At 41.6% G+C, this 20,232-nt stretch overlaps 1 protein-coding gene across 2 annotated transcripts in view; it reads right to left on the bottom strand.

Moving 5' to 3' along the window:
- The window catches only part of card11 (caspase recruitment domain family, member 11), a 321,723-nt gene that overhangs the window by 113,913 nt on the left and 187,578 nt on the right, over positions 1-20,232 (bottom strand). For both annotated transcript variants that reach the window (XM_072268714.1, XM_072268715.1), the window contains exons 6-8: positions 14,408-14,560; positions 13,804-13,929; positions 8,260-8,457 (exon numbers count right to left, since the gene is read on the bottom strand). In XM_072268714.1, coding sequence (XP_072124815.1) covers positions 8,260-8,457; positions 13,804-13,929; positions 14,408-14,560 — 477 coding nt within the window. The remainder of the gene's footprint in view (positions 1-8,259; positions 8,458-13,803; positions 13,930-14,407; positions 14,561-20,232) is intronic.

The raw sequence follows: 20,232 nt of genomic DNA, 5'->3' as shown, positions 1-20,232 counted from the left end.
AGAAAATTGTCTCTTAATCACTCAGTGCTATTCACATGATGTTCTTCAACCACAAAAATAACTACAGGAGCTCTAACCTATAAAAGGTTAAACAAAATACTGCAGAGGATGGCAAAATAAAATAAAAATAGAAATTTCTGTAAATAGCTGGCTGGGAGCCATCTGTGGAAATAGCTAATATTTCAATTTAGTCATTAATCTAAAACATTAGCTCCTTTTATTTCTCCACAGCACTGTTATTTCTAGCATTTTCTGCTTTTGTTACAGTGAAAGGCAAAGCAATCTATTTGGGACAAAATCATTGCCTTAAATAAGCACTCCCTCCACCATCTGCACAGCATTTCTGTAGTCCTCTAACTACATGATGTAAAGCAGCAATTCAAAGCTTTTGTGACAATATTTTCCAGACCATGATCTCCAGCAATGTAGTGCCTTAAAAGATTATCATCTCCAAATTACACACTACCCAAGTTTTGGAAGTATGTTGCCATTCCTTATGATTGCTGGGTTCAAGTCTGAGAATCTCCCACCTGACTGCCTTGAGTATCTTGTTATGAATAATGCACCATTTTTAGAAAACGTTCCTCCAGGGGTATTCGTAACATCAAACTTCGCCAACTCACTCTTGTGACAATAATACAAATACATATGTAAATTGAATAAAAGCAATTCTATAAAAACGCAAAATGCCTGACAGGTGTTTTCTCTTGCTCACGTTTTTTTTTCGCAGTATAGCCAATGAGAGCAAAGAACATTTCAAGGTCAAGTAATACACAAGCATGTATGAAGAACGCTTGAATTAACCTGACAGTGCTTCTGTGCCAAAAATGCTTCTGAAAGTTACTTGCTGCTTGATGAACAAGACCTTTGTTGAACTTGCATAGATTAAGTTTCCACTTGCCAAAAATGATTACTTGAACTTTGAGCAGAGAAAATGAATCCTCCAATGGGAAAAAAAAACATGGCTGCGGTAGAAGATAAGGGAATAGACCAGTGAGGGAGGGAAATCAGTGTTAAAACAACCACTAAACTGGAAATGTAGCAATAAAAAGCAAGCAGAAAAGGAAACAAAGAAACAGGGTGGAGTAATAGGCAAGACAGCACTTAATATTTCAAATTTTCAGTTCAACATGATTACAGGTTATCTGTCTTTAGCTGCATCTTGTGATATTCACAGCCGCGCACCTCAACCTGGTACTTTTCTTGTAGTTGAATACTCTTTAATAATGTTATTTAAGAACTAGGATGTCAATATCATCTTTCGGGGATCACAAATCAATTCAGATCTAGCAAATAAATTCCGAGACACTGATGTAATGTTGGGAACAGTGGTTACTTTTTAGGCAGCAAAGTCAGATAAACAATAACAAGATTTAAAGAAATAATGAACTAAAGTGTTCCTTTTTGATGTTGATTCATGTTGTCTAGGATACTTTCCCTCTTCTTCTTCAATATGGCATCATGGATTGTTTTAAATCTAGCTAAGAGGTCTGAAGCAACCTTGGTTTAATGCCTTATCTAAAAGACAGCACCTTGAACAATGTCAACAAGCAACAGGAATTCTGCAGATGCTGGAAATTCAAGCAACACACATCAAAGTTGCTGGTGAACGCAGCAGGCCAGGCAGCATCTCTAGGAAGAGGTGCAGTTGACATTTCAGGCCGAGACCCTTCGTCAGGACCTTGAACAATGACACATCTATGAGTCAAAATATTAAATTCTCTGATATTTCTGGAGTGGAACTTACAAAAACTTTCTGATTCAAAGACAAGGCTGAGGCCCAATTAAGATACTTACAGAGCTGGCTTAAATATTTCAAGAGGCAAATAAATTGTTTTCCTGAAACAGTAATATATTTTACGCTGCACTTACTGAAATTGGTCAAATGTTGGAAAATTGCGAAGAAGAGCTTTGTTTTAAGCAGATAGTGTTTGCTATTCCCCCAATTGAAATATATGGCTATTCTGTTTGTGGATAGATAACCAAACAAAATCATTTTGAAGTGGTATCAACCCAAATTTAAGAATGCACCATTTTCTTCCATTTTGCTTCAGTTTAATTGCTTATTATTATAGTCTTCTGTGAATGAAGTATCATTGTACAGATGTGGCCATAAAATATTTAAATTAATTAGTGAATCATAACAAAGATTAAGAAGTCGAGTATGGCAGTAAGGAAGGATCAGGGTTATGTATTGTACTGACAGCCAACATGCAATAGCCAACGTTTGAGTGTTTTAGCTCTAGTTGAAGAATTGACACACTGATAGAAAACCTATTCTCTAACTTAATTCAGTGAACCTCTTGGCAAAGGTTCACCACTTAGCACTAAAGCATGCAATTGGGACTTTTGAATCAATCATATGAGCAGAGGAGGTTAAACACAAGTGTGCAGACATATAACATCGAACCGAACAGCCCTTTCCACCTATAATGTATATATCAACCGAATTTAAACTAATCCTATCTACCTGCACATGGTATAATTCCAACCCCACGTACTTGTCTAAGTGCCTCTTCTAGCAATTCTGTTAGTATTCCTAGCATCTATCTGTGAAAAAGTATTTTCTTTTTGTGTTCCCTACTTGTTTGAAATTAGTTTCTCCCATTTCATAGGTGCCAGATGCTTTGGCTGAAGCCTTTCATATGTTGTGAGCTTTGTTTGAAAGCTGGGATTCATTGTGGCTCATTGCTCTTGAGGAGGCAATTGTGAACCTTGCCCTTGAACTGTTGTGGTCCATGTGCTGCTCAAATAACAAGATGAAATCTGCAGATGCTGGAATTTCAAGCAACACACATCAAAGTTGCTGGTGAACGCAGCGGGCCAGGCAGCACCTCTAGGAAGAGGTACAGTCGACGTTTCGGGCTGAGACCCTTCGTCAGGACTAACTGAAGGAAGAGTTAGTAAGAGATTTGAAAGTGGGAGAGGGAGGGAGAGATCCAAAATGATAGGAGAAGACAGGAAGGGGAGGGATGGAGTCAAGAGCTGGACAGTTGATTTGCAAAAGGGATACGAGAGGATCATGGGACCAGAGGCCTAGGGAGAAAGAAAGGGGGAGGGGGAAGCCCAGGGGATGGGCAAGGAGCATAGTGAGAGGGACAGAGGGAGAAAAAAGAAAGAGAGAAAAAGAATATACTTTTAAAAATAAATAAATAAATAACGGATGGGGTACAAGGGGGAGGTGGGGCATTAATGGAAGTTAGAGAAGTCAAGGTTCGAGGCTACCCAGATGGAATATAAGGTGTTGTTCCTCCAACCAGAAGTAGAGGAGGCCGTGGATAGTCACATCAGAATGGGAATGGGACGTGGAATTAAAACGTGTGGCCACAGGGAGATCCTGCTTTCTCTGGCGGACAGAGCGTAGGTGTTCACCGAAACGGTCTCTCAGTCTGCGTTGGGTCTCACCAATATATAGAAGGCCGCATCGGGAGCACCAGACGCAATATATCACCCCAGCCGACTCACAGGTGAAGTGTCGCCTCACCTGAAAGGGCTGTCTGGGGCCCTGAGTGGTAGTGAGGGAGGAAGTGTAAGGGCATGTGTAGCACTTGTTCCGCTTACAAGGATAAGTGCTGGGAGGGAGATCGGTGGGGAAGGATTGGGGAGGGGGGACGAATGGACAATGGAGTCATGTAAGGAGTGATCCCTGCGGAAGGCAGAGAGGGGGGGGAGGGAAAGATGTGGTTAGTAGTGGGATCCCGTTGGAAGTGGCAGAAGTTACGGAGAATTATATGTTGGACCCGGAGGCTGGTGGGGTGGTAGGTGAGGACCAGGGGAACCCTATTCCTAGTGGGATGACGGGAGGATGGGGTGAGAGCAGATGTGTGTGAAATGGGAGAGATGCGTTTGAGAGCAGAGTTGATGGTGGAGGAAGGGAGGTTCCTTTCTTTAAAAAAAGGAGGACATCTCCTTCGTCTTGGAATGAAAAGCCTCATCCTGAGAGCAGATTGGGTGCAGGCGGAGGAATTGCGAGAAGGGGATAGCATTTTTGCAAGAGACAGGGTGAGAAGGGGAATAGTCCAGATAGCTGTGAGGGTCCGTAGGCTTATAGTAGACATCAGTAGATAAGCTGACTCCAGAGACAGAGGCAGAAAGATCTAGAAAGGGGAGGGAGGTGTCAGAAATGGACCACGTAAACTTGAGGGCAGGGTGAAAGTTGGAGGCAAAGTTAATGAAGTCAAAGAGCTTAGCATGCGTGCAGGAAGCAGCGCCAATGCAGGCGTCGATGTAGCGAAGGAAAAGTGGGGGCAGATACCAGTATAGGTTTGGAACATGGATTGTTCCACAAAGCCAACAAAAAGGCAGGCATAGCTAGGACCCATACGCGTGCCATGGCTACACCTTTAGTTTGGAGGAGACACAAAATAATCTGCAGATGCTGTGATCAAAGCAACACTTTCAGTACGCTGGATGAACTCAGGAGGTCGGGCAGCATCAGTTAGAAATGATGAGTCGACGTTTCGGGCCAGAAACCTTCGTCAGGACTGAAGAACGAAAGATGGGGAAGGATTTGAAGAATGCTTGTAGCTTCAGTTGAAAGACCAGTAATTTGAAAGACAAAGAGGTGGGGGAGGGGAAGCATTGACGTCATAGCCCTTGAAAACAATGGGTAGTAGAAGAAGGAGGCGGAACCATGAGGGAGCTGGGGGAGGGGTGGAGTGAAATAGGGATACAGGAAGGGAGGGAGAGGGAATTACCGGAAGTTGGAGAACCCTATGTTCATACCAAGGAGCTGGAGACTACCTAGACGGTATATGAGGTGTTGCTCCTCCAACCTGAGAGCCTCATCATGGCAGTAGAGGAGGCCATGTATAGACATATCTGAATGGGAATGGGAAGCAGAGTTGAAGTGAGTGGCTACCGGGAGATCCTGTCTGTTTTGGCGGACAGAGCGGAGGTGCTCGACGAAGCGGTCCCCTAATTTGCATCGGGTTTCACCGATGTAGAGGAGGCCACACCGGGAGCACCGAATGCAATAGATGACCCCAACAGACTCACAAGTGAAATGTTGTCTCACCTGGAAGGACTGTTTGGGGTCCTTAAGCGTAAGTGCTACACCTGTCCCTACACCTTATCTCTTGCAACCATTCAGGGTTGCTCCTTAGTGGGGTCATGATCGAGGGGTAAATAAGAGGACATATCTGCGAGTTGTCACTGTGCCTCGGCAAGGTAGAGGTCAGTACGCCAGACTACAACAGCACTCCCTTATCGGTAGGATTTATAGTAAGGTTAGAATTGGTGCAGTGAGAGTGGAGAGCAGACCGTTCAGAAGGAGTGAGGTTGGAATGGGAACAAGGTGTGGTGAGGTCAAGACGGTGATGTCCCATTAGCAGTTAGCAATAAAGAGGTCCAGAGCAGGCAGAAGACCAGAGTGGTGTGTCCATGAAGAGGAGGAGGGTTGAAGACGAGAGAAAGGGTCATCGGTGGGGGTGGGAGAGTCCTTGCCGAAGAGGTAGGCTTGAGGACGGAGCCGGCGGAAGAAGAGTTCAGCGTCATGGCGAATGCGGAACTCGCTGAGGTGTGGGTGAAGGGGGACAAAGGTAAGGCCCTTACTGAGGACAGAGCGCTCTGCCTCAGAGAGTTGAAGGTCGGAGGGGATGGTAAAGACCCGGCACGGATGAGAAGTGGGATCAGAGGGGGGAGAGGGAGGTAGGCTGGTGGTGTCACTGGAGAGGGGAGGGTTGGGGTGAGAGGAAGATGGAGCCTCTGAGGGCCCAGGAGCTGACGGTGGGATCTGAGGGAGACGGGGTTGCAGAGTGGTGGTGGGGGAAGGGGAGACCGCTGCTCAAATAAGTTAGGAATGGAGATCCTGCACTTTGGTTTAAATATGGAAAGACACGGCCAAGTGTGTGAGCTGAAGGGGAATAGGGAGGTGGTGGTACTCCTATGCATCTGTTCCCTTTGACATTCTGGGTGGGGAAGGCCCTGCTGACGTAGGTGGGCAATCAATAGATCTTGGGGATGAAGGGCAGGAATATGATAGTGAAGGGTGGTAACATGGCATTCAGTGAAGAAAACCTCATTTTAATACTGATGGCTAATACAAGGGGGCATAATTTTAAGGTGACTGGAGGCAAGTATATGGTGGGGGGGATGTCATAGGCAAGAATGGTGGGTGCGTGGAGCACCCTGTCAGGGAGAGTGACAGAGGCAGTTACATTAGGAGCAATGTAAACACTCTTAGATAGCTAAATGGATGATAGTCTGAGCAGGGCGGAAAGGTTAAAATGATCTTAAGGGGTTGGCAAAACATTGTGGGCCAAAGTGCCTGTACTGTGCTATGTTCCAATGCACTTACAGGATGCAAGCTTCACCATGAAGTTCATTCACCAGAGTTTATCTAAGCATTGATGTGCCCTTAAGACCGCAATATTAACATGCTTAGTGCAGTTCAGTATCTGGTCAACCATGACTCTCAGGAGGGTGACAGTGATGGAACTTGGTGTCAACATTTATGTAAGCCATGGGTAAATAGTTAGAGATGGAGATAGTCATTGCCTGTCCCTTGTGTGGCATACAGGTTACTTCTTACTTATTAGCCCACACATAAATGTTCAGAGTTTGCCGGCAGGCACAGTTTCATTTTCTGAGGAGTTGCAAATGGAGCAAAAATTATGCAATCATCAGTGAACATTAGCACTTCTGACCTTTTAATGCAAGAAAATTCATTGAAGCTATTAAAAATAGTCACAACTATTCCCTCAAGAAAGTTAAGTTCTTGGGAATGGGGTGATTTAATTCCACTAATCACAGGCATTTTCCGTGCTTGAGATATGACCCCAAAGAATGGAAATGTTTCACCTTGTTTGGCCCTTGCTTCTCATTGACATCAATTCTATTAGAGTTTCTTCATACCACACACAGTCAAATTCTGACTTGCTGTTGGGGCAACCAGTCTTTCTCAGTTACCATTTCAACAAAGGCTCCAATGAGTTGTGGAGCAGAGTTAAGATCTAAACTGAGCATCAGCAAACAGAAGAGCATCCCAGATGATGCAGAGTTCCTTGAATGTTATCGGAGCTGCTCCCAAACCACCGAACAGATAGAGAACATTCAATTTCACTTCTAATTTGAAAAGATAAAGCAACTTAGGGTGAAATACTCAGCTTCTGAACTGCTTGTCAGACATAATATTTCAGTTCCTGGATGCTGGCAGATTCTAAGACATTAATAGTGAGTATCTGGTAATGGCAACAGCATCGAACACAGGCATTTATCAATTTTATTGCCAGCAGATCACTTGAGCTGAGTGGGATGTGGGAATCGAAGAAACCAATTCTGAATCTGATACTGCAGCTAATCAGCATCCACATATTAAGCACTGATAGTTGGATAGCAACTAGAAGCATGGGCTAAGTTCCCCAGGACAGAAGAAGGGTCTCTCAAGACTGCAAGGCAGCAGAGCCAGCTGAGATGTTATTTGGCAGGGAAGAATACAGTTGGGATAGTGAGGTTAAGGAAATCAAAGTAAGATGATTAGAAAAAGGGCTCGAAAGATTGAAATGTAAACCTCAAGCCCTTGATATAAAAATTCCTGCACAAGTGGGTAAAGGATGTTGGAGAGTATTGATTAAAATGTGGTAAATGCAAACAGGCATAAATTACTGTGGACAATTTTAGTTTATAGACATTCTTGAATGAGTTATTTGTAATATCCGTGATTACAACAAGCTGAGAAAAGCTCCCTACTGTTGAACACAGCGACATGTGTAAGACATGGTGGGCAGGAACCCCAGTGCTTTCAATGACGACTTGAAATAAAGCTTTATGTTTGATTCCACCTGCATATGTTCCCTTTTTAATATCAAGAATGTGTGCATGACCTGTACCCCAGCACAAGCTGGAAAACGTATATTGCTGGACAAGAATCCTTCTGGTATGATGTTCTTCACATGCCTCTTTGTTTAACAGCATCTCCAAAACCCATCATCTCCATCCCCAAGTAGCAACATTCACAGTAGGGATTACCATCATTCCCCCATGAGTCTCACAAGCTAAATCATGGATTGCCAATGCTGTGGAGTCAAATTCCTGGAATTCCCATTTAAAGCTACTGTGGAAGTCATTTCACTGTGTAGGTTCAATGGCATATAGTGAGGAATGATGACATGCACTACTCCTGCCAACAGCACCCATTTCCAGGGAAAGAATTTTTTAAAAAGCTCTTACCACTGGATGATTTGAACCATGGAAATTTTAGCAGGGTTGTGGAAAGAGGAAAATTATCTAAAAAACCATAAAATTGCTTAAACACTTCACCTGGTCTGCAGAAATGGTATCTTTGGACATACGGCGGAGTTTTGATTCCATGGCCACGATTTTTCCTTCCTTCCGGACAATCTGAATCTGGAGCTCATCATTTTTTTCCTCCAGTTCCCGGATTTGTTTTCGATATTTATCTTTGTCAATCAGACACTGAGAGAATTGTGTCTGGGCTTCATCTCGGGATCTGAATGCCTGGAAGGAGTGCGATGATTAGAATGAGTGAAATATATAATCACATGTACACCAGTGCCACAATGCATTTACTGACTCTTGAAGCTGAAAACAGCTTTTGGAAAAGGTAATAAAATACTCTTTATGATAGGGCTATCATATGTGAAAAGGAATGCAAGTTTAATCTGTTGGTAATTATTATCTTCAAGCCTGCAGTACACTGTGACTGAGGAAGGTCACAGTATATTGAAAAGGGATAGAATATTCTGTAATACCTGTGATATAAAAAGATACCCATTAGCTTGTAATAAAATTTAATAGATTTAGGGTATCTCACGGTTTTTTATTTTTCAATTGACAAGACATTTTCAGCCTTTTCACTGTACCCAAAGAATTATTTGTCAGAGTCTGGCTAGGAGGCAATTTGACCACAGTAGCCATGCTTGCTAAACCTCTCTCTTTCTGCAGGGGGCGTGGGGCAGGGGGCGTGGGGGTGGGGGCAGGGACAGGGGGGCGGGGGCGTGGGTCAGGGGGCGTGTCACTGGATATGTTTTAGTAGATGAAAGTCTGTAAAGTCACGCAAGACTTGATAATTGTATGGAGATTGTACTAAAGAGTTGAATCACAAAAGCAGATCAGAAGTGTTGTAATCTGTATCAAGTTGAGTCAAAATCCTACAATTATTGGGAAGGCAGAAATTTAGGAGCTTAATAGAGCACTGTCCATTTGTCTGCACAAGTGAAGTTCCAACACTCAAGAACCTCAACCCTAGCTTCTTGTCTAGTGCCCATCCATCATCCTAAACACTCACTCCGAGTACTAATAGAAGACTGTGGTGATGGTAAGGTTGTATTACCTACTTAATATTTGCCAAGGCTTGTTCAACAGCATCTCCCCCTACCGCCAACAGAAACAATGGCAGCAGGGAAATGGACAACTCCAAGTCACACCTTGTCTCTGCACGGAAATCTGTGACCCTTCTGGTGAATTCCCACTGTGCAAATACCCTTCAGCAGAAGAGCTGCAGGGGATCAAGATGTCAGCTTACCTCCACCTACTCAGGTGAGAAATAAACGCTGGCTTGATTCGCCTCATTCACATCCCGCTAATTATAAAGAAAGAAATTCCATAAGGAATGTCTTGAGAATTGTTGAGGATAAGAGGACAAGATAAAATCACAGGCAGTGAGTTTGCCACACAAGGAAGTGTTTCAATCATTCACATTCTTCTGGTAAGATCACACCTGAGATTGGTAAGCCTCATAACCAGGCTCTTGATGAGCCCCTGCCAGAAAAAAACCAGGGAAGAAGGGGAAGCCTCCGAAGAGAACATCAGCGTAAGCTTTTCAAGTACACCCTCAAAGTATTCTTGAAGAAGTTCAACAGTGAATTAGCGCATTGGGACAATACGGCTCATGATCAGTACAATCCATTTGATAAGCTCTGTTGAAGTTACTGTCTGTGTCAAAGCACTGAGTAAATCATGCATAAGTATCTGCAGTTAATCATGCACCTCAAAGGGATATTTCTTCGCCACTGTGCCACATGTAGCTCAAAGCACAAACTGGATGGCTAGCTCAGGGGTGCAGTGCTGCTGGAGCTCACCGGAATGCTGCTCCGGCACTTCCGTAAAAAAAAGTCAAAATAAACAAGCGGGGAATTTAACAGCAGCTGCATATTAAATAGAGGGAATTTTACAGAAGCGGGGGTTGGGGACAGGGGGTGGTGGCTGGTGGGGAAAATACCACTAATAAAATTAGGATAGTTGATCGTTTTTGGTGAAATCCTGGAGCTGTAACCCGTATCTACAGCTTCTTACTAGTCTTACAAACAACTTGCAGCACTGTATGGTCACAGCAACATCCTTGAAAGGGTCTTAAACTTCTAAACCTCAAAGTATGTATAAATCCCTGCTAAATGAAATGTGTGTCCTTGATAAGGATAACTGGCCTGCTGAAATACCACCTAATTATGGAGAAGCTGCAATATCATCTCTCTGTAAGAGGTTTAAGCTTTCTTCTTCCTCTGTAATAAATGCCTTTAGAGATTATGTGGAGGATCGTGGACGCCACATCCCCCAAGATTTATACCCATTACTGAGCTGTTCACAAGTTATTCCTATTAGTACTGCTGAGTGTGAGAGAGGATTCAGTCAGATGAACTTGATAATAACAACACGACGTTCAAGAATTCTCATAAATCATGTATCATCACTTATGTTTGTTAAACTACAGGACCTCCTCCAGTTCAGTGGAATCCTGAGCTGTATGTTTGTCACATCATGGCTGCAGTACCACAGATCAGCAGACGACACCAGGGCGAGAGTTGCTTCAGACCCCCGAACACATATTACGCCTGAACTTTTGTGGAAATTATTGTGAAACTTCTCATTGGTGGCATTTGGTAAGTAGGTAATTACTTTTAAATTGGTAAAATACATGATTATCATCTTTTTCTTTACTTGCTTGATAATTATATTTTATGATAATTAGTGAGCGCAACAATGCAATACTTTGTTATATTATTAAATTAAGTATTATATGTTTTATTGTACCAGTTATACACTGAAATGTAGTGATAGGCTATAACCTTGTTAATGTCTTAACTATCACCATATTTCTGTGGAGCTCTGGAATTCAACACATTTCTTTCATCTTGGTTTAGTGCTTGACATCATAAGAAGCCCTATTCATATATATATCATGTTGCCCACTATGTACACACACACACCCCGTGCAAGCTGCTCATGTGCTCAAAGAAACCAAGGCAATTAGTGGTGTCTAGCCTTCTGCGAACTTGAGAGACAAAGCAAGCAAGCAATCAGGAATGGACAGCACCCTCCCCATGAGCGTAGACATGAATGACAGTATCCGCAAGTACACCAAGATGAAGAAACTCAGCCAGCAGTGGACTTCAACTTAGAATTGTGCAGCTCAGCACTAAGTTGGAGCATAATTTTGATCAATAATAGGACCAGAAAGTGTGGGGCTAAAATGGGAAAATCAGTTCCAGTGCACATCAATTGTGATTTAACTGAATGCCAAAGCTGCTTTCCTATGTACTTATGCTTTTATTAATCAGCGGAGATCTTAAGTGCTATTTAAAGGTGGGAGCATGGAATTCATGCTTTTGAAAATACCTACTTATTTGAATTGTCACTGGCAAAATTGTGCCTCCAACCTTGCAAATAATTACTTCATATTAATTATAATTTGGCTGATGTTGAAGCTCACTGTTGTGCCTGTTCGATGCACAGAACCAACTCCATTAACTTCACTGGCATTTTATCCTCAGTCAGTATTAGCTTCTTCTGACCTAGTGGCCTTTGGTTCAGTAAGCAAACTTGTCTGAAGCTGCAGCCCTCAGCAAATCAATGGAAGCATCCAAGGAATAGATGTGAGTTGTACTTTTGAAGTATTTCTAAGGGCAAAAGAAGATCTGTAATGACATTTCCCTTTGAATGAAATTACTCTTAGTACAACTAGAGCAAGCTCCAGCTGCCAGATGAATTCACCAGACTACTTTCCTGCATTTCAATCACAACAATCTAAGTCTACATGGCTTTTGCACTTTATATTTCTCTTATTTCAACAATGCTTTATCTTTTAAAGCATCTCATTGGTTGTAAATTGTTTTGGGAGGTCATAATGGGTTATTCTGAAATTTAAGTTCTTTTCCCTATTTTTTTGTTTGAAGGACAGTAACAAATGTGTTTGAAATCCAACAGAAGAAATATAATCTAAAAAATCTAGCAGGCTGCGATGGCATTACCAAATGTGTGCAACAGCTTTCTAGTAGTCAAAAAGCTTACAAGTCCGACTAAAAACATACCTAAAACTACCTTTCCTGAAATAAATTGTGTTAAATTATCGCTGCAGACAGTGAAGAGGTGAGTGACGGCGAAGTGAGTTTGGGGGATGAAATGATGCAGATTGAGTTCTGATACCCATACAACTGGCCCGGGTGTGTGGTTTGATCGCTCTGTGTGCAGGAAGAAGTTGGGGCCTGAGCAGAGGAAATTCGATTTTGATGCTTGTACAACCGGCTCTTGTGCAAGGTTGGATTACTCTGGGTGCCAAGCTACTTTGAAGAGCTTGAGAGTGGCTTTGGGCTGTCTGGGTGATGAAATCTGGGTCCAGAGCAGGTCACTGGACAGAGTGGTCTTGGCCCAGCCCTTTCGCAGCAGCGGTGCCTGAGTCCTCGTGTGAGGTACAATGCGCTGTTTAGATTATTTAAACGCAGGCCCAGATCGGAGAGCTGATTCTGCTCGCTCTCCGCGATGTTCACCCTCTCTCCAGGGTGCGGAGCCTTTCACTGCTCCATCGTTGGGTCAATTTAAATGCTGGCCAGATAGATTAAAAAGACAGGTTGTCGGTTGGGACAAGAGCCGATTTCACTCATTCTCCGCGATGGTCATCTCCAGGGCACTGTGGGTATGAAGACTGCCCCGGCTGCTGTGCTCTGTGCCTGCTAATATGATGAACTGACAAGCAAGGCGTTAGTCCTGCTCTGGGCTGCTCCAGGGTTCGGATCTGAGGACTTATTTTTGGTTTGGAATGATTGGCTTCAATCATTTGCATGACTTGTATTTTTTTCTTTATCTTGCGCATCGAGTGTTGATCTTTCACTTTTATTTATTTTCTTTAAATTAGGTTCTTTTGAGTTTCTTGCTTTGTGGGCAAGAAAATCTCAAGGTTGTATAATTTATACATTCTTTGATAATAAATGGACTTGAAACTTGAAAACTTGAGGTACATTAAATAAATAATTATCTTTGCTTGTTACATGCACCAGCCTGTTTTACAAGCATTCTGAGTTAATGTTGAGAGTCTGAGCGCCACATTCTACTTTGGCAGCAGATAGAAAATGGGTGGCAATGAACTGGTGCTGTTCATTGTACACTCAGCCAAATTTTCCTTCTGTTGAATGACTAACACCTGTTCTGTTATGTTCAGTAGAATCCCCATTGTGTTTGGCACAGTGAACTGCATAGAAAGCCAAAAATGTATTTAAATCAGTACAAAACATTCAGTGCATGCATAGCTTCCCCTTACAGGTAAAGGCCACTTTCAACAGGACACACCATCATAAAGGGAATTCAGTAAACTGAAATTACTACCGTATCACAGAGTTTGGCTAGGAACCTGAAAATTGCAACACCAACTACACTGATTGACCCTTAAAAAAGTTTGTTTCATTAACTGTGAATCACTTTGGGTCACACTAATTTGGAGAAAATTGCTGTATTAATATCCTGATATATCTTTTAGATGAAATCTCAGTGCAATCAAAATTACATAACCAATTTACATTGAACAAGGCACAATCTATACAAGCGCACTTCATGTGAAAATGAATTAAATCATACCTGATCTCTCTCCTTTTCCACTTCCTCTAGTTGAAACATGATAGTGTTCATACGATGCTTGTACATTTCACAGTCTTTAACCAGTGTTGAGCACTTTAACTCCAAATCCTCTTTTTCCTCTAGATACTGAAACGGTTTACATATGACTAGTGATAACTCAGTTTTGAGCATTAGAGACAGTATGATTTCATATTAAAAGCATGCTAATTCTTATTATTGGAAATTAAGGCATTCTGCAGCCAGCAATGAAAACAATCAATTCCAATTAGTAGGGTGTTCAATTTCACTTATCTGGTGAGTAAAAGGGATTTGCTAAGAAAGAAAACCAGCACCTGGAACAATGCAGTTGTAACAGACTGTTGGAATTAGCAAAGCAGTTCATTAAATGGTGTAATTTGCAAATGATCTCTTATTTGTCACCCAAAGGATGCCTATTTCTATGTGGCATGAGAATCACTATTATATAGTGCTCTTTCAGTGCAAGCTGACTTGGACATGTGCAAGATAGGCTGGGTGCCTGATCATTTGGTCATCCAATTATATTTTATAGTGTCTTTCCTGTGTATCAGCACTTTAGTGTTCAAATCCCTTCAGGAACTTTTACCTTATCCCTGAGTTCTTCTGCTTGTCTATTTTCTTCCTGTAAGTTGTAAATCTTGTTAACAAGGTCCTGTCTGTCTTCCAAGGCCTCTTTGCGATCATGCTCCAAGATGTCAAGGATTGCCTTTTCAGAGTTGGGTAAACTACGTTTTCCAGCCTGCATCATGAAAATGCAAAATTAGTATAATTAGTTTTGGGAAGGAAAAGACTGTGACTCAAAGTGAATTCCAGCAGAGACAAAGAGACAAGCATCTTTTATGGAAATCTTAGTATATAGACCTGGTCTTGTGTTGCAGCTACTGAAGAGCACATTCATTTGGCAAATTTTGAAGTAATTCAACTTTGCTATTGACTAAAGTGTTATTTAAATTTTTTTCATGAACTAGAGCTTCACTTGACTGCTACATGATAGTATATACGATGCATCTTCAATTCTGCACATTGATTTTTTTTTTGAATGCCTGATGTCTAGCTTCTTACTTCATCCCCCTTTCCCCCATCCAACCATCCCCCACCCAACCATCTTCTACCAGTCACCTGTGAGTTCATACTCTTTCCCCCTCTCCCAACCTTCTTCTCACTTCTGCCCCCATCCCTTCCTGTCCCGATGAAGAGTCTCGGATCAAAACATCAACCAGTTATTCCTCAGCATGGATGCTGACAGCATTGCTGAGCTCCTCCAGCAATTTGTGGTGCGACATAAAGGAATTGGTTCAGAGTAGAATCCGGGAAAATAAGCAACAACAACAAATTCAAATAGTAATTCACTTCTGTCTGTTTAATCATATTAGCCACCTGATGTCCTCAGACACAAGACCACAACTTTTTGCCATGGAAAGGTTGTCCAAAATGAGTAATTGTAACTTATGTCATTCAAGTAAAGTGAGAGACATTGTATCTACCTCTCTCATTCCTTTCCATCGCTTGTGAAAGTATGCAGATAGGGATAATGGGTATCTGCTTTAATTAATCATAATTAATTAATTAACCCAAATTAGAAATTATCCATCGTTTATTATTCTTAGTCACAAAGGAAAAAAGTTGAGGCCCACAAACATTTAATTGCCAAAATGCATCCCTTCAGTTTTCTAAGTCTAGGAAAAACTTTTCTCAATATAGCATTGTCTGGGAATGCTATGGGAAATCACAAAAGCAGCATATTTATTTATTACTTTCATATTCTCAGTCTCCTGCCAATGGGAATTGGTTGGAAATGGTCCCAGTGATGCTCTGGAAATTGCATTAGTCCTTAGTATCAATCTGTGGTCACATAGGGCTATCAGTAGGCTGAATAAATATTATACTACAATATACAAGATGATCATAACATTATACCCACCAGGCCAGTATATAGCAACTTACATTGTTCCTTTATGTACATATAGGAGATGCTTAATTACTTGAGACAAAATACATAGTCTGGAACAATTTCAAAGCTGTGACCACAGGTGTTCATTTACAATTATAAATTACTCAGGGTTTGTTACATTTTAGATGTCACCAGAGCCTTTCCATTATTCTTCAAGAGGCTCACTCCTTAAAGGCCATGACCTGTCATTGGGCACAGATTATCCAGTAGTCTAATAAATACTTTTGAGAGTTGAAACAGTATGCTCTCCTCACAATGTTCTGCTTCAGTGAGAAAGATGTCAGGATTTCAGTGTAAATCAATGACAAGATACATTTTCAACTATTTCACATTAACATACTAAAGTGCATAGTCATCAGAGTACGGTGTCTGAAGATAATCAAACACAAACAAAATGAATTTTAAATTACCTTGTAAATTTAAGCTTTATGCAATACTCAGTAAGGCCATCACATATGTCACATTTTATGTAAACACAGCAACAGAACACACTGCTTTTCTCTGCTCAATTTTTGGTAGGGGCAAGCATTCTGTCCACTGTTACCTGCAGCTCAGGAGAACCACACTACTGAGAAAAGGGTGGATTCAAATTTATACAACTATGATATTGTTGTTTGTGAGGGTTCCGCTGCATGAAAATTGACCATCGTGTCTTCTGCAACACGATACTGACAAAAGTTCTTGATTACAGTTCCCCTGAATACATGAAATGCACAATCTGAATGTAGATATTTCTTCCTTCATAATCAGTGATGCACCTTCTGGACTCTAAAGGTTAATCATTTTTTGTGGATCCAGATTTTCACAATTTATTTGCATTTGGTGTATATTTTAATCACGTAGATTTAAAGCAGATTCTTCCACTGATGTCTATTAATTCAGCCATATCTATTCCAGCCACTGGTGCACCAGTAGCCCTTATAAAGTCATTTCATAATGATTAGTTGTAGAATGAGTTCAGCTGAATCATTCTGATTTGATGCCACAATGTTCCAGTATTGGGGATAAGGTATTGATGTGGATAGAGAATTGGTTAGCAGACAGGAAGCAAAGAGTGGGAATAAACGGGACCTTTTCAGAATGGCAGGCAGTGACTAGTGGGGTACTGCAAGGCTCAGTGCTGGGACCCCAGTTGTTTACAATATATATTAATGACTTGGATGAGGCAATTAAATGCAGCATCTCCAAGTTTGCGGATGACACGAAGCTGGGCGGCAGTGTTAGCTGTGAGGAGGATGCTAAGAGGATGGAGGGTGACTTGGATAGGTTGGGTGAGTGGGCAAATTCATGGCAGATGCAATTTAATGTGGATAAATGTGAAGTTATCCACTTTGGTGGCAAAAATAGGAAAACAGATTATTATCTGAATGGTGGCCGATTAGGAAAAGGGGAGGTGCAACGAGACCTGGGTGTCATTATACACCAGTCATTGAAAGTGGGCATGCAGGTACAGCAGGCGGTGAAAAAGGCGAATGGTATGCTGGCATTTATAGCGAGAGGATTCGAGTACAGGAGCAGGGAGGTACTACTGCAGTTCTACAAGGCCTTGGTGAGACCACACCTGGAGTATTGTGTGCAGTTTTGGTCCCCTAATCTGAGGAAAGACATCCTTGCCATAGAGGGAGTACAAAGAAGGTTCACCAGATTGATTCCTGGGATGCCAGGACTTTCATATGAAGAAAGACTGGATGAACTGGGCTTGTACTCGTTGGAATTTAGAAGATTGAGGGGGGATCTGATTGAAACGTATAAAATCCTAAAGGGATTGGACAGGCTAGATGCAGGAAGATTGTTCCCGATGTTGGGGAAGTCCAGAACGAGGGGTCACAGTTTGAGGATAAAGGGGAAGCCTTTTAGGACCGAGATGAGGAAAAACTTCTTCACACAGAGAGTGGTGAATCTGTGGAATTCTCTGCCACAGGAAACAGTTGAGGCCAGTTCATTGGCTATATTTAAGAGGGAGTTAGATATGGCCCTTGTGGCTACGGGGATCAGGGGGTATGGAGGGAAGGCTGGTGCAGGGTTCTGAGTTGGATGATCAGCCATGATCATAATAAATGACGGTGCAGGCTCGAAGGGCCGAATGGCCTACTCCTGCACCTAGTTTCTATGTTTCTATGTTTCATAAATTAGGAATGTGCTTTATGTCATTACAGCAGACAAATCATTGTCAGATGGGGGAGCTCCACACTTGAGCTCAATACTGTATACTCATACTGAGCTCAATACTGTATATTCATAAGTATTAAATAAATAACAAACAAAGAAATGTCAAGAATTCTCCAAAGATGAGGACAGAATACACTGTATTCCTTTCATGGATTGAGTTTATGGTTGATGCCAACAGATCAATGAGCAAACATAATCAGTAGGTTTGCACTTTGCATTAATATTTAGCTCCATAACCTCACCTACTACAGTCATGGTAGCAAAGCTGAATAATATTTCTAATATGTTATCATCCTCATTGCTAATGCTGACTTTACTGAGCTCTGTGCTTTGTCTTGAGAATTGTCGCAACATCCCTTTCAAATTCTGCTCTAACTGATCTAGGCCATTATGAATGATAATGAACTAAGCACAGACATAATATTTCCTGGCAAAATATCTTTGTTTATTAATCTCCAGCGATCTTCCAATCACGAGCCCAGGGGCTCCCATACAGTATAACCTGTTGGAGGTGTGTGGATTAGTGTCATAGGATAATTGGAAAAAGAGGATGGGATAAAGTGAAGGTGCCAAATTCCAGCTATGTTGTTTCCTTCTGCAGTACGTCACCAGTAGGTAATTCTTATTGATATGATGAGCCAATGGCAGCCTAGCTGATTCTCTCGGAGCACAGAATACACAGCTTACAAAGACAAGCAATTATAACAATATAGAAAAATCTGGATAAGACATTAAGGATAGGAATTTAATATGTATTCAAACATTTAAAAGGTTGATCTTTTGTATTTTAGTCTTGCCAGTTTTTGGTGTGTTCCCATGGAGAGCTGGCTGAAGGATGTTGACATTTCGAGCAAGCTATTTGGGATGGCATGCAAGATAAGTTGCAGGACTTTAGGGAAATAAGGAGAGGGGTGATGAGATCGCTCCACTAGAAGCCAACATGGACCCAATGGTCAAATGGCCTTTCTGCGTGTTGCAAGGAATAAGAAAAGTCTTAAGGAACAATCATGCTAGTAAATTAAATTGAAGAGCAATGTGGATTTAGTCAGAGTGGATACTCTAACTGTCATTATCTAACAACAAGATGGTTACACCGATATTAAAAGAATGTGGTGGTAAAATCCAGGCTGTTGTCTCACAGGTCCCCCACCAACCTAGCCCTCAACATTTGCCCTCAATAATAAAAGTTCATAGTGAGATCTGGAATATGTGGACAACTTCTCAAATCTAGGGAACCACTACTCAGCAAAGACAGGGAAGGATTATGAAATTTACCACTGCCATCAATATATAAACACTGCTTTTGTTTGATAGAGAAAACTAATATCTGAAGTTCAAATCTCAGTGATGGCACAACACTTATGGGGTATGAGGCACAGTGATTCCTACTTCTCAGAGCTAGACTATCTACTGCAGGCGTTTCAAAGCTTTGTTAAAATTCCACCAACGCTGTCGCTGCAAAACCCTCCAAACTCACTTGAAGGATAAATGAACTAATGTACATTCCTTTGGGAGCAATGGCAAATATCATCAATATTTTTGACTTGTTTTGCCCCATAATTGTCAGCATAAGAACCAAACAAAGAGAGGTAGCTGTTTCTTGATTCCCAAATCTGTTATTTTCTTCCGTTTTCAAAGATTTATCAAAATCAATCAAGAATACACCCAGTGACCATTTTTTTAGGCATATCCTGTATCTTCATAATCTTCTGCTGCTATAGCCTATCCACTTCAGAGTTCGACATGCTGCGTGTTCAGAGATTATCTTCTGCACCTCACTGTTGTTATGTGTGGTTATTTGAGTTACTGTTGCCTTCCTCTCAGCTTGAATCAGTCAGGCCATTCTCCTCTGATCTCTCTCATTAACATGGTGTTTTCACCTGCAGAACTGCTGCTCACTGGACTTTACCTGTTTCTTGCATCATTCCCTGTAAACTCTAGAGACTGTTGTGCGTAAACATCCCAGGAGATCAGCAGTTTCTGAGATACTCAAACCACCCCATCTGTCACAAACAATTATTCCATGGTCAAAGTCACTGAGATCACATTTTACCCCCATTCTGGTATTTGGTCCAAACAATAACTGAACCTCTTCATCATATCTGCATGCTTTTATACATTGAGTTGTTGCTACATGATTGGTTGATGCGATATTTCCATTAACAGGCAGGTGTACCTAATAAAATGACCATTGAGTGTATACTCAAAGATTGGGAAAGAAATCAAATATTTTCAACTATTCTCTACATCCCAAGTTTGGAAAAAGTTTGTCTTTTATTCTAAAGTGATGC

The sequence above is a fragment of the Mobula birostris genome, chromosome 9 (genome assembly GCF_030028105.1).
Source record: "Mobula birostris isolate sMobBir1 chromosome 9, sMobBir1.hap1, whole genome shotgun sequence".
Taxonomy (NCBI): domain Eukaryota; kingdom Metazoa; phylum Chordata; class Chondrichthyes; order Myliobatiformes; family Myliobatidae; genus Mobula; species Mobula birostris.
Note: the sequence above shows the minus strand (reverse complement) of the source record. Positions and strands in the feature narration are given on the sequence as shown.